The 15,963-nt window shown below is 38.3% G+C and overlaps 1 protein-coding gene across 2 annotated transcripts in view; it reads left to right on the forward strand.

The window, feature by feature from the left end:
- The window catches only part of LOC115214333 (pendrin), an 86,892-nt gene that overhangs the window by 6,691 nt on the left and 64,238 nt on the right, over nt 1–15,963 (forward strand). The window contains exon 1 of one of the 2 annotated variants that reach the window (XM_029783516.2): nt 13,280–13,444. The exons of the other annotated variant lie outside the window; for it this stretch is intronic. Within the exon in view, the coding sequence (XP_029639376.1) occupies nt 13,402–13,444 (43 nt within the window). The 5' untranslated portion in view covers nt 13,280–13,401. Of the gene's footprint in view, nt 1–13,279; nt 13,445–15,963 lie in introns of those variants that run through there. 2 annotated transcript variants of the gene reach the window in all.

Genomic DNA, 15,963 nt, shown 5'->3' on the forward strand with positions numbered 1-15,963 from the left:
ATATATATATATATATAGCAACGATTTGCTTCACCACATACCGAAGTTTAGAAATAGCAGTCAAAAAATTTTAGCTATTCCTTCTACTTTAAAAGGAATAGCTAAGATTTTTTGACTGCTATTTCTAAACTTCGGTATGTGGTGAAGCAAATCGTTGCTGAACCCTAATTATAAAGTATTACTTAAGCTTACCATGAAATGGTCTTTTTCATGCCGAATTCTACTTGGTGAAATTACTGATTACTTCTTAACTAATTAATTTTGCCCTTTGTTATTATATATATATATATATATATATATTCCAAATTAATTAATTTCACCCTTCATTATATATATATATATATATATATATATAAGAATATAAAGTAACACACACACACACATATATATATAGATAGATATATCCATATATATATATATATATACCAGGGTTTTCCAAAAATCGCCCATCCATTAGATCGCCCATGGGCGTTTATTTGGATGGACGGTTATTTATGGTTAAAAGTTGAAACAGAGTTTGTATTCTTCTTTGCATTTAGTTTAGACATTCATTTGCTCTGTTCAGCACTAGCCTTATTTCATCGTCAGAGTAATGTAACACCCTTTGATTGATTACCGCTATCTGAAATTTTGTCGGCTGCACCACGCCACTTGTCTGATTCGATTATATTTGTCGTCATTGCTACATGATCTGATTTACCTTCCCCAATCCCTTATCTGGTGGGCGATGCAGAAACTAGAGATTGATGAATGGTTGCTAAGGGCTGTACAGGCCCTTTACAGAGAGGTTGCTAGTAAGGTTAGGATTGGCAATGAGTATAGTGAAGAATTCCGGGTAGAAGTAGGGGTCCACCAAGGTTCAACCCTCAGTCCCCTTTTATTCATCATAGTCCTCAGGCAATAACAGAGGAATTCAAAACAGGTTGCCCTTGGGAGCTCCTCTATGCTGATGATATGGCTCTCATAGCAGAATCACTACCAAAACTAGAAAAGAAATTTCAGGTGTGGAAGCTAGGTTTAGAATCAAATGGCCTTAGAGTCAATGTAGCAAAGACCAAAGTTCTAGTAAGTAGGAAGGTGAACTCACCACACACCCCCTTAGGTAGGTGGCTCTGCTCGATCTGTAGAAAAGGTGTAGGTAGAAACTCCATAAGATGTACCCAGTGTAAACTATGGACACATAAGAGGTGCAGCAACATCAAAGGAAAATTAACCGAGAAGATAGCTTTCGTGTACGGCAGATGCACAGGGACAATAGACGTCACAGATACTCAGAAAATAGATTCCATCACACTACAGGGGGAGAAACTAGAAGTAGTTGATAGATTCTGCTACCTAGGTGATCAAGTTAGTAGTGAGGGTGGATACTCAGAGAGTATTACCACTAGAATAAGACTAGTCTGGGCAAAGTTTAGAAAGCTTCTTCCCCTACTGGTGACAAAGGGTCTCTCGCTCAGAATGAAAGTTAGATTGTATGATGCATGTGTGTGAACTGTCATGCTTCATTCATGGCAGTGAAACATGGGCCATGACTGTGGAGGACATATGTAGGCTTGAAAGAAATGAAGTTAGCATGGTCCGCTGGATGTGTAATGTCAGTGTGCATGCACGACAGAGTGTAAGCGCCCTGAGAGAAATGTTGGACATAAGAAGCATTGGATGTGGTGTGCAGGAGAGACATTTACGTTGGTATGGTCATGTACTACGGATGGATGAGGAGAGATGTGTGAAAAAGTGCCACTCCCAAACAGTTGAAGGAATCTGGGGTAGAGGTAGACTCAGGAAGACATGGGATGAGGTGGTCAAGCATGACCTTCAGACGTTGGGCCTCACTGAGGCAATGACAAAAGACCGAGACCTCTGGAGATATGCTGTGACTGCGAAGACCCGACAAATGAATTGAGTTCATGGCTCGCAGGACAGCCTACTGTGCTTACCTTGGATCATAGGGCGACCTGCTGTGCTTGAGGAGACCTATTGAGTCAAGTGCATCAACATCAAAATAAAAATCAAATGGAAATTGTAGTTGTTATACCCGTGCCAGTGGCACATAAAAAGCACCATCCAAACATAGCTGATGCCAGCTTCCTCTGGGAGCCGTGCCGATGTCATATAAAAAGCACCCACTACACTCATGGAGTGGTTGGCATTAGGAAGGGCATCCAACTGTAGAAACACTGCCAGATCAGACTGAAGCTTGGTGCAGCTTCCTGGCTTCCCAGACCCCGGTTGAACTGTCCAACCCATGCTAGCATGGAAAACGGGTGTTAAACAATGATGATCTCAATTTGTAACATAAGTTCTTATTGAATGCTGATATCCAGGGAATAACCACTGTCTTACTGTTAATGTTCCTTACATGTGTCATTAGTAATTATCTTGTTGCAAGCTTCACTACATTATTGTACATTAAGTTTTGGTGGAGTGAATATGTCTGTAGATAAATTCAAAGGATTTTTATTCACAATAATGGAGTTGAAAGAAAATATATCATAACGTGTTCAACGATCATATACCATTAGTGAAAAATTGAGTGCTACTAAACGAGTGAAAGAACATTCTAGCAATTTATCTGCTGCGACAAGAGACTTAGATATTGATAGAAAAGGATTGGGAGAATGGTGCACAAAAGAAACTGAGTTAATCCATATGTCAGACAAGAGGAGGCACAGGTCAACTAGTGGAGGTACAGGACCAGTACATAGAGATCTAGAGATTGAACTCTTACAGTGGATTGCTGTTCAACATGCAAACAATATAATAAATTATTGTCGTTTATGGAAATATGCTTTTGAATTGGTAAAAAGGTTTGGAATTGAAATGAACAGCTGTAAATGTTCTGGAGGTGCAATGGCCTAGTGGTTAGGGCAGCGGACTCACGGTCATAGGTTTGCGGTTTTGACTCCCAGGCCGGGCATTGTGAGTGTTTATTGAGCAAAAACACCTAAAGCTTCACAAGGTTCTGGCAGTGGGTGGTAGTGAACACTGCTGTACTCTTTCTTCTTGTTTCTGTTGTACCTGTATTTCAAGGGGCCAGACAAGTTACACTCTGTGTCACGCTGAATCTCCCCGAGAACTACATTAAGGGTACACATATCCGTGCAATGCTCGGCCACTTGCACGTTAATAAATGAGCTGCGACGTCACTGGTGCCAGGCTGTATTGGCCTTTGCCTTTCCCTTGGATAACATCGGTGACATGGAGAGGGAGACTGGTATGCATGGGCGACTGCTGGTCTTCCATAAACAACCTTGCCCAGACTTTTGCTTCGGAGGGTAACTTTCTAGGTGCAATCCTATGGTCATTCATGACTGAAGGGTGTCACAACATATATATATATATATATATATATATACAACAAAATATTAAGGAAAGACCCTTACAGGTCATTCGACTCACTTGAAAGAGCAGCCAAAACTCAAACCGCAAAAATAGTAGTAATTCTGAAAGTTAAAGGAGAAATAAAAACGTTTATCCTTTTCAACTTTGTACCCTGCAAGGTTTCAACAATTTCTACGCAATCGAACTTAATTAAATTAAATTAAATCCATTTACGATTGGTTTGTTTCATCAGCAAAGTTCGCCTTCTCTTTTGGGACTTTGCTGATGAAACAAACCAATCGTAAACGGATTTAATTTAATTTAATTAAGTTCGATTGCGTAGAAATTGTTGAAACCTTGCAGGGTACAAAGTTGAAAAGGATAAACGTTTTTATTTCTCCTTTAACTTTCAGAATTACTACTATTTTTGCGGTTTGAGTTTTGGCTGCTCTTTCAAGTGAGTCGAATGACCTGTAAGGGTCTTTCCTTAATATTTTGTTGAATATAATATATAGTCTGTGACTACTTCTATTTTCTCACTTGACCGCTGGTTGCAGAAAATTTTTCTTGAATTTTTTCTTGAATTTTTTTGCTACCCTATATTGATAAATTAATAATTTTTGACTAATTCTGAAATTGTATCAGCAGTTTATATTTGCTGCTGAGTAGTTGGCGCGGTTACGTTGGATTTCGAAAAATTAGGATATATATACTCGGGGCTTCAGTGGTATCGCCTCGTGTGTATATGTTCGCCTTCTCTTTTGGGACTTTGCTGATGAAACAAACCAATCGTAAACGGATTTAATTTAATTTAATTAAGTTCGATAGCGTAGAAATTGTTGAAACCTTGCAGGGTACAAAGTTGAAAAGGATAAACGTTTTTATTTCTCCTTTAACTTTCAGAATTACTACTATTTTTGCGGTTTGAGTTTTGGCTGCTCTTTCAAGTGAGTCGAATGACTTGTAAGGGTCTTTCCTTAATATTTTGTTGAATATAATATATAGTCTGTGACTATTTCTATTTTCTCACTTGACCGCTGATTGCAGAAAATTTTTCTTGAATTTTTTCTTGAATTTTTTTGCTACCCTATATTGATATATATATATATATATATATATATATTTATATATATATATAGATAGATATATATCTATATATATATAAGACAGGCTTCTTCCAGTTTCTGTCTACCAAATCCACTCACAAGGTATGGGTCAACCCGAGGCTATAGTAGAAGACACTTGCCCAAGGTGCCATGCAGTGGGACTGAACCCAGGACCATGTGGTTGGTAAGCAAGCTACTTACCACACAGCCACTCCTGCGCCTATATATATAAATACAAAATGGGACAAGAACGCAAAACATCCAGAGAGTTAGGGACAACAAAACATCCAGACAGATGATACAAAGAAAAGAAGGACAGGTCATTCAGAGTTTGCTTTCCTCAGTCAAGTTCCAGATTATCTTTGCAATTTCAGCTGGTTATATATATATACATATATACATATATACATATATATATATATATATATATATATATATATATATATACATATATATATACATACATACATACATATATATATATATATATATATATATATATATATATATATATATATAAGCATGTGTATATATAAAAATTTTCAGAATGAGATAAAAATCCAAGGCTGTGAAAGATTTCAGAACATTTATAAATAGGTCTTACAGCTGTTTCTGGGGTACTTTATATATCCCTTCATCAGAGACAGTGTGAGAAAATGGTTAAGCAATAGTTATTCTAGATAAAATATGAAATAGAGAGTGAAGTGGAGGAATCAAAATAGATGTGAGATATGCAGGGCTATTGCATCTGTAGTTCCATTATTTAGGCAGATTGGTATACATATAAGTACTGGAATCCTATATGTATACCATTCCGCCTAAAGAATGGAACTACAGATGCAATATCCCTGCATATCTCCCGTCTATTTTCATTCCTCCACTTCACTCCCTATTTCATATGTTATCTAGAGTAACTATTGCTTAACCATTTTTTCACACCGTCTCCGATGAAGGGATATATAAAATATCCCAGAAAGAGCCTTCTATTTATAAATGTTCTGAAATCTTTCACAGCCCTGGATTTTTATATATATACACATGCTGATATATGACCTACATTGGACTCCTCATTCACATAATCACTGAACCTGGAGCTTCACTATAGTCTGTCCATAGCACTTGCTCAGCATAATCTGACACCTTGGGTCTTATTGGCATCATTACCTCTGATAACCTCTCTCTCTCTCTATATATATATATATATATTTATATATATATGTGTATGTATACATATATATATATATATTTATACACATATATCATCATCATCATTTAACGTCCGCTTTCCATGCTAGCATGGGTTGGATGATTTGACTGAGGACTGGTGAACCAGATGGCTGCACCAGACTCCACTCTTGATCTAGCAGAGTTTCTACGGCTTGATGCCCTTCCTAATGCCAACCACTCCGTGAGGGTAGTGAGTGCTTTTATGTGCCACTGGCACGAGGGCCAGTCAGGTGGTACTGGCAACCACCATGCTCAAATGGTGTTTTTTTAATGTGTCACCTGCACAGGAGCCAGTACAGCAGCACTGGCAATGACCTTGCTCGAATGTTTTTTCACGTGTCACCAGCACAAGTGCCAGTAACTTTGATTATAGCAGTCTAGTTTGATTAAAAGTGAAGCATTTTGTTTAAAAATTGGTAGTCTAGGATTTTGAAAGAAAGTTATTGTAGAAAGATTGCAGGCATGAAGTCTGATTTGAATTTAAAGGGGTCAGATAATGATGATTTAAAATGAAATACATTAAACGCCCTCTCAGATTAGTATATCAAAGTCATTGTAGTACAGCTAGATGACATAACTAAGGGTTATAAATCATCCTTGATAACCATTCTGGTTCTTTACATTCTTGGTTCAACTTTGCCCAATGTCAGGTTTGATTTTCGTTCTGGACAGAGTTGGTAGATTAAATTACCAATCAAGTGCTCAAATACTGTTGTCAGTTCAATTGACTAAACCCTTTCCTCTCAAACTTTCAGGCTTTGTGCCTATAAAAATAGACAATTATTATTGTTGTTGTTGTTGTGTTTGTTGTTCAACATTTGGTAGTTTCAGGCAAATTTTGACTGCATCACCTGTCACACCTCTGTTTGGCTGGGGTGTATACAGCATTGTGTGTTCTTTTTGCTGTTGGGGGAGTGCAAACTTTTTCTGGCATTGTTATACATTAGTTTCTTTTGTTATGGCATCTAGTGCAGTCATTTGTTGTGTTAGTTCTTGCATTGTGTGTTGTGTGTGTAGTGCATTGGGTACTCAATCTGCTGATGGCTGTTTATTTTATTGGGTATTTGCTATATAGAATGTGTCTTGTATATGGCTAGTGTGTTTATTCATTTTATCTTATTTTTAGCACTGAGTTCAGTGTGTAACATTAGTCTAACTCGTCTGTAATATTCTCTCCTAATTGTCTCTTTCATTTCTGTGTGTTGTATTTTAGCAGTTTTATTTTTCCTAGATACTTGTATGGGTGATTGTGGTCTAATTCTCAGATTTCTTTGGCTATGTCCAGTGCAGTGTTTTCAGTGCTGATTAATTTGTGACATCTTCTCAGTGTCATTTTTGCACATTTATCCAACCACTGAGTGAGAGAGTGGAGCATGCCATCAAAGTGACATGGGGTTACAAATATGCAAAGCCCAATATACCCATCATAACTACTTGTGTGACAAGGATATACCAGACACATGCATCACAAGCATATGTGTGTGACGTGATGATCTCACATCAAGATAAACAGTGCATGACCTTGCAGGTGGGGCCCAATTAGAATTTTCTTCAGGCAGAATAGTCCATCCTGTTCAAAAGGTCCCTGAATAAGGGTTATTTAAGGATGATGAATGAAACACCCATGTTTCCAGGAGGAATTATTTAAACCTCAAAGAATTTCTCTTGGCATATGGCTATGATGCTGCCCCACTACTTCTGCTCATGATCAGAGATGCACATATTGTCAGTCACTAGGGGACATACTCAACTGGTTAAGATCAAGCAACTGACAAGCAAATCTGTGGTATTGAGCAGAATATTATCTGTAGTTCATCTTTTATACCAAGACAAAACATGTACATGATAACATTTCCAATCAGTTAAAATCAGAAGTCATGAGAGTCACTGACTGGTATTGCATGAGGGTATAGCCACTGCCTGTTATAGCATCAAGGTATATCCACAGCCTATCATCATGTGAGAGAGCAGTGCATGCCATCCAAGTAACACTAGGGTACAAATATATGAAGCCCAATATAACCATCATGACTACCTATCTGATAAGGGTACACCAGGCACATGCATCACAACCATATGTGCGTGACATGGTGATCTCATTTCAAAATAAACAGCTCATGACTTTGCAGGTGGGACCCAGTTAGAATTTTCTTCTGGTGAGAAGCCCATCCCACTCAAAAGGTCCCCGAAAAAGGGTCATTTAAGGATGTTGAACAAAACACCTATGTTTCCAGACATGAATTATTCAACCTCCAAAGAATTCCTCTCATCTCATGGCTATGATGCTCCCTCTCTACTTCTACTTGTGATCAGAGATGCACACATCATCAGCCACTAAGGGATATGCTCAACTGGTTAATGCTTAACAACTGACAAGCAAATCTATGGTACTGAGTAGAATATTTGCTGTAGCCCATCTTTTATACCAAGACAAAACGATGTACATGATAATGCTTCTAATCTGTTAAGATCAGAAGCCATTGGAGCCACTGTCTAATATTGCATCAGAGTATTATTATTATTCTATGTTTGACTTTTGCTTTATATTTGTACAAGTTGGCTCCAAGTCTCACCCAGAGACCTCAAGAGACAACAGGTTGGAAGTTCGTGATGTTGTTATGCCTAGTGTGCCATATATTTGGTTTTGTATTTAGTGTTGTACTAGTGAATGTCAAAAAAAAAAAGTATGTTTGCTTTAAAACTTGAGATTACATAGAAAGTATTTTGCATAGGATATGAGCAGTTCCCATGAGCACTATCTTTTGGATTTCTGCCGTTTTGGGGTTTCCTGGTATCTGAGTTAGGTAGCGATCAGCCCCTTTAGCTATCATTCCCAGGGCACCTATGACAACAGGTATTGTTTTAGTCTTCAGGTTCCACATTTTGCTGATTTCTATTTCAAGATCTTTATATTTGCTCAGTTTTTGGTAGGTCTTGACAGATACGTTTATATCGATTGGGACAGTCATATCAATGAGGAGGCATGTTCTTTGTTTGAAGTCTTTCAATATGATGTCTGGGCTATTTGCACCTATCTTTCTGTCAGTTTGAATGGGGAAGTTCCAGAGGAGTGAGATGTGGTCATTTTCAAACACTGGAGGTGGTTTGTGTTCCCACCAGTTTTTTTCATGGGGCAAATCCAGGTTTTTGCAGATTACCCAGTGAATATACTGTGCAGCTCTATCATGCCTGTTGAGATACTCTGTAGGCACTAGAAGACTGCACTTGGAGACAACATGATCAATGGTTTCATTTTGTTGTTGACATACACGACATGTTGGGCTACTGCCATTCTTTAATATGTTGACCTGGTAGTTCCTTGTAGGCAGGCATTGATCTTGACCTGCTATGAGAAACCCTTCTGTTTCAGATTTTAAGCCAGAGGCCATTAGCCATTGATGGGTCAGGGCTTTGTCAACATCTGCATTATTCACTCTCTTTGGGTATTTGCCATAGAGAGGTTTTTCTTGCCATTTATCATTCAGAATATCTAAGGCAGCAGTTTTAGCACGGGTTTTAATGCATTTAGCTTTTTCTGTGCTTGTTTCTTGTATGTCTAATTCTGAAATTTGTTGTATTCGGAATTCACTTAGATATTCCTTTGCCTGTTTTGTTACTGAGTATGATGCTTTCTGGTTTTCATGTTTTGAGACAAGTTTTAACATCCAGTCCTCAGAGTTTTTCAGGTAGGTGTCTAGGCCAATTGTAGCAATCTTCATTGTTATTGCCAGTTGTAAAAGTCCACGACCTCCCTCTTTTCTTGGCAGATAAAGTCATTCTATATCTGCCTGAGGGTGGTGCATTCTATGCATTGTCAACAGTTTTCGTATTTTTCTGTCAAGATTACATATTTCAGTAATTGACCAGTTAACGATATTGAAACTGTAAGTCATGACTGGTATGGCTAAAGCATTGATCGCTTCGATCCTGTTTCTCACATTCAGCTCTGTCTTGAGTATTGCTCTTACTCTGCGATAACATTCTCTCCTGATCCTTTCCTTCATCACTGAATGCCTTATTCCGTGCCCTTCAATTACCCTTAGGTACTTGTAGCTCTCCGCTGGGTCTAATTCTTTTATGACATTCTGCTGGTCAAGGTTAACGTTAGATGTTTCTGTCATTTTTCCTTTGATAAAGGTAGCTTTTGCACATTTATCGAGGCCAAATTGCATTCTGATATCATCACTGATTATTATTATTATTATTATTATTATTATTATTATTATTATTATTATTATTATCATTACTATTATTATTATTATTATTATCATCATCATTATTATTATTACTATTATCATCATCATTATTATTATTACTATTATCATGTGAAAAAACATTCGAGCAAGATCGTTGCTAGTGCCGCTGTACTGGCTCCTGTGCAAGTGGCACGTAAAAAACACCATTTGAGCGTGGTTATTGCCAGTACCACCTGAATGGCCCTCGTGTCAGTGGCACATAAAAGCACCCACTACACTCTCGGAGTGGTTGGCATTAGGAAGGTCGTCCAGCTGTAGAAACTGTGCCAGATCAAGATTGGAGCCTGGTGCAGTCATCTGGTTCGCAAGTCCTCAGTCAAATCGTCCAACCCATGCTAGCATGGAAAGCGGACATTAAACAATGATGATGATGATGATGATGATATATATATATATATATATATACACGCCTGGAGTGGCTGTGTGGTAAGTAGCTTGCTAACCAACCACATGGTTCCGGGTTCAGTCCCAATGCGTGGCATCTTGGGCAAGTGTCTTCTGCTATAGCCCCGGGCCGACCAATGCCTTGTGAGTGGATTTGGTAGACGGAAACTGAAAGAAGCCTGTCGTATGTATGTATATAAATATATATGTATGTGTGTGTGTGTGTTTGTGTGTCTGTGTTTGTCCCCCTAGCATTGCTTGACAACCGATGCTGGTGTGTTTACGTCCCCGTCCTTTAGCGGTTCGGCAGAGGAGACCGATAGAATAAGTACTGGGCTTACAAAGAATAAGTCCCGGGGTCGATTTGCTTTACTAAAGGCGGTGCTCCAACATGGCCGCAGTCAAATGACTGAAACAAGTAAAAGAGTAAAAGAGTAAAGAGAGTATTTATATATATATATATATATATATATGACAGTTAGAGGTTATCCAATATACTGCTGGTAGAATACCAAATTATTAATACACAAGTATTTTTTATTGCATTGCAATTACATTACCAAGTGTACTAAATGGGTGAAGGTAAAGAGTTAGTTTACCATTAATTTATAGAGCAATAAGAAAATGGAGGGGATCAATAGGTGGTTCATCAACTTTTAGACATTATATGTCAATTTATTTATCTACTAAAATGACAATTACAAGAATATACATGCAAGTATAACATATTATGCTTTACATATAAAATATATAAAGATACCAGTAATTATTAAAATATACGAGGGACGTTCAATAAGTAATCCCCCTGACCCACTTGCAGTTGTTTGATCTAGCTGAAATTTTGCATGTGCAATTATTTATATCTCCATCGATTAAGCGGCAAATTACAGCTCTGAACTGATTGTGGTTTCTGATTTACAGGTGTTTGAACTGAGTCAAGTGTGAAATGGAGCCTGTTGAGTGTCGAGCAGTGATCCGGTTTTTGTATTTGAAAGGACGCACACCACGGGAGACTTTTGATGAAATGAAAGTAACTTATGGTGATGATGCCCCATCATATGACCTTGTAAAACGCTGGCATTGTGAATTCAAACATGGTCGGAACTCTGTGGAAACAGCTCCCAGATCTGGTCACCTCCCTTCTGCCATTGATGAGGCATCTGTCCGTCAAGTTGAAGCTGCCATTTTGGAAGATCGATACATAACAATTTGCCAAATAGCCCATCAGGTCAAGATTAGTACCGGGTCTGTGGAAACTATCATTCATGACCATTTGCATATGCAAAAGGTGTCTGCCAGATGGATTCCCAGGTTGCTCACACCTTTCTAGAAGCAAGAACGCGTCAAGTGCTCGAGAATGAATTTGGAGATGTGCCAAGAAGATGAGTCAAAATTTTTCAAAAGACTGATTACACAGGATGAAACCTGGGTCCATCACTATGATCCAGAGACCAAAGCCCAGTCAATGCAGTGGAAGCACCGTGACTCACCTCCTCCAAAGAAGGCAAGGGTGTAGCTCTCCGCTGGCAAGGTCATGCTCACAGTCTTCTGGGACCAGGACGGAGTAGTGATGACAGATTTCCTGGCAAAGAGTACCACAATTACAGGAGCCTATTATGCTTCACTTTTGAGGAAATTAAGAGAAGCTATTAAAATCAAGAGGCGGGGCAAGATCAGAAAAGGCATCCTCCTCCTGCAGGACAACGCTCCGGTCCACAACTCGCGTGTCGCCAGATCAGAAGCACAGGCGTGTGGCTATGAACTCTTCCCCCATCCCCCCTACTCTCTTGACCTTGCACCCTCTGATTTTCACCTCTTCCCAGTCAGGAAGTTGTTTTTGAAAGGAAAGCGTTTCCCAGATGATGCAGCCTTGATTTCTGAAGTCACGTCGTGGTTGGAGGACCAAGCTGGGGTCTTCTACAAAAACGGTCTCCAGAGCTGCATCAAACGATGGGAGAAGTGCGTAACTCTGGGTGGTTCCTATGTAGAAAAAGACTAATAACTGTGCTAAATTTCGTTGCTCTACTGCTATGGGAAGTGGGTCTGGGGCATTACTTATTGAACGCCCCTCGTAACATACAGGAATATAAATTCGGAAAATATCTTACAGCTGTTTCAGCCAAGAGGCAAAAATACCTCATTCTACTTTTATCCCTCCTGTAGACTGAAGTAATTAGTAGATGAAATTGAGGTACTTGGGTGTTTCTCTAAGCTTCAATATATATATATATATAATAATAATAATAATGAAATTATTGTATACAGTGCTCAGGTGCACCACAACTTGTCAGAAAGTGCATATAAAGTATATGCAGTAATGTACAAATGTCTGGAAAGCGAACAATGTATGAGTCAGATACATGCTTGTGTGTGTATGGAGGGGAGGAAATCAGGTGTAGTGTTGGTGAATCTCAGCAAGCATGGAAGTTTTGAAGGATGCAGTGCTCCGACAACTAACAACTGATGCCGGCAGTTTGTTCCATGCTTCAGCAACTCTCAGCGTGAAAAAATGTTCCCTAAAGTCATGGGAGCTGTGCTGTTTTCTGACTTTGTAAATATGTCCACAGGTGTTAGACGGGTGGAGTTCGAAAAGGTGCTCAAGCTTCTATATGTATATATTTGTTTGTTTGTATATGTCTTTGTCCCCACCTGTATCATCTGACAACTGATGTTGATGTGTTTAGCTCCCTGTAATTTAACAGTTCAGAAAAAGTGACTAACAGAATAAGTATTAGGCTTACTAAGATTTAAGTCCTGAGGTCGATTTGTTCAACTAAAACCCCTTAAGGTTGTGCTCCAGCATGGCTGCAGTCAAATGAATGAAACACATCGAAGAATAAAAGTATATGGATGTATATATGTATGATTTTTATATACATACATATATACATACATAAATATTTATATCTATGCATGCGTGTGCATAACTTCTCACTCCCTCTCTCTTTCCCTCTCTTCTCACATCAACAAGCACAAGAATATATGGGCCTTAGTATATAGCAGTTACATATACTCAAGTAGTAAAATAACAACCACTTGATATTTATACCCTTTAAATACACATATATTTATTGTAGCCTTTCAAATTTATTTTGTGTTCTACTGTTATGCAGACAATGTCTGACACAACCAGACATTACAAATATCAAGGTAAACTATTCTCTTCTCCAGAGTTAAACTTTGATTCTAATTTTTTGTTAGCTGGATTTTAGATGAGGCTTATATCATTAACATCGATATTTCTGACTTTTCCATTAGTCAAACTTTTGTATGTGTTGAAGCAGATGTTTTACTATTGTGTGTTTCTAATGCAAATCATTCAACTTGGAAATTAGACTAAAGATTGTTTATTGTCTCTTTCTTTTTTTTTTTTGTTGTCCTGATTAAATGGAGGAAGTTGTGTTAGATTGTTTGTTTAAAAACATGACACAGTAACAGTAATAAGATATGAATGTACCATCTTGTAGACAACAGATCATATACTTATCTACCTGTTTCTATCTACCTGTCTATTCCTTGTCCTACCAGTCTGCTGTTTGTCTGTATACACACATACACACACACACACACATACACACACACACACATGCGTGCGCATGCACGCACACACACACACACACACACACACACACACATGCGCGCGCATGCATGCACACACACACACACATAATATAGGTTAAAGTAGTGAGAAAAGGCAAACAATTAGTGAAGGCAGGACAAGAACATTTGATTTCATGTAATTCTATTTAAAATTTAGCGGCATAACAAACGGTGAAAATAGAACAAATAGGTAAAGTTAGTCTCTGACAACTGTTTCTGAGATATCCCAGCTATTGGAGCCTCATATCAAGCAAAGACTCTATAAGTTGAGTATTCTGTCATTAGAGAATTATAGGTTCGACAGTGGAAGGAACACTCCTCACCATTGATATTTGTTGTGGTTTATTATGTTCAGGATGCTAGGAGGGTCCAATTAAATCCAGTTGGACCAGGGCTTCTTTAGGTAACTCCATGATCAGAAAGGGTGGTTAAGTGGTACATCAAGGAGAGAAGAAGGAAATAAGTATTATGCAGTACTCTATATTGAGGGAAAATGAAATTGAATGCTAGCAGATCAAGCATTGTGCATGGAATAAAGATACATTCTGATGAAAGCATCACTATCTTACAAGCAATGTTTGTTTTTAATCTTACATGAAAATATGTCCTACCATAAAGTACCATTACCCTGTTTGTAAATGGGTGAGGGCTGATAACAGGAAAGGTATCTAACCATAAAAAAATCTGCTTCGACAAATTCATCAATTTTTCCATTTTGCTTCTTTATCTTACAGATAACTCACTGTCCTACTCATATTGTAATCTTGACAAAGGTTTTTTTTTTTTTAATGTATAAAATATTGTAACTCATTGAAATATTTATTCCTGAGAAAAACCATAACTTTTTATGAACACCTAACACTCACAATGAGCATCTCCTTGATGATAGTGAGCTCACAATGGATCAAAGGGATGTTACTGCCCAGATTAAGTACCACTGCACTAAATGACTGTTGCAGACATGTGTTTGGGTGTGTATGCATGTATGTATATATGTAATACATACATATATAAGTAAATCACACGCATACACAAAGAGAAATTAATGTGTGAGTGTGTGCATGTGTGTATATACTATAAGTATGTATATATATGTATGTGTATATATGTGTGAGTGTGTATGTACATATATGTGTGTGCATATATGTATGTATGCATGCATGCAGGATGCATGGTGCCGGAAGTATTTGAGATCATCATCATCATCGTTTAACATCTGCTTTCCATGTTGGCATGGGTTGGATGGTTTGGCTGAAAACTGATAAGCCAGGAGGCTGTACTAGGTTCCAATCTGTTTTGGCAAGGGTTCTGTGGCCAACCATTCCAAGAGTGTAGTGGGTGCTTTTTTTACATGCCACTGACCTGACACCAGTATTGGCCATGACTACAGTCTCATTTGTCTCAACAGAAGGACACAAGTACTGTATACCACCAAGGGCCTTGGTCACCTGTCACTGTCTTCATGAGGCCCAACACTCGAATGGTGCTCTTTACATGGCACATAATAAGTACCATTATGTGGCACTAGTGTCAGTGGCACATAGAATCTGAAATATATGTTATATATATGCATGTGTGTGTATGTATGTATGTGTGTACATATGTATGTATGTTTGTATATATGTGTGTGTGTGTATTTATGACATATATGTATGTATGTATGTATGTATGTATGTATGTAATGTATGTATGTATGTACATACATACTGGCTGATAAAGGTATTTGAGGGCAAATTTGGTAATTTAACAAGAGAAAAACTTTAGTCATTCAAAAAACCAAATACATTTCACTAAAACTTGTGGGCATGCTCTCAATAGTGGAGGCACGTGGCTTAGTGGTTAGGGTGTTAGCATCATGATCGTAAGATTGTGGCTTCGATTCCTGGACTGGGCGACGCATTGTGTTCTTGAGCAAAACATTCCATTTCACGTTGCTCCAGTCCACTCAGCTGGCAAAAATGAGTAATGCTGCAATGGACTGGCGTCCCATCCAGCTGGGGAACACATACACCATAGAAACCGGGAAACCAGGCCCATGAGCCTGGTTAGGCTTTAAAAAAGGGCACATT

This window comes from Octopus sinensis, linkage group LG7, assembly GCF_006345805.1.
Source record: "Octopus sinensis linkage group LG7, ASM634580v1, whole genome shotgun sequence".
NCBI lineage: Eukaryota > Metazoa > Mollusca > Cephalopoda > Octopoda > Octopodidae > Octopus > Octopus sinensis.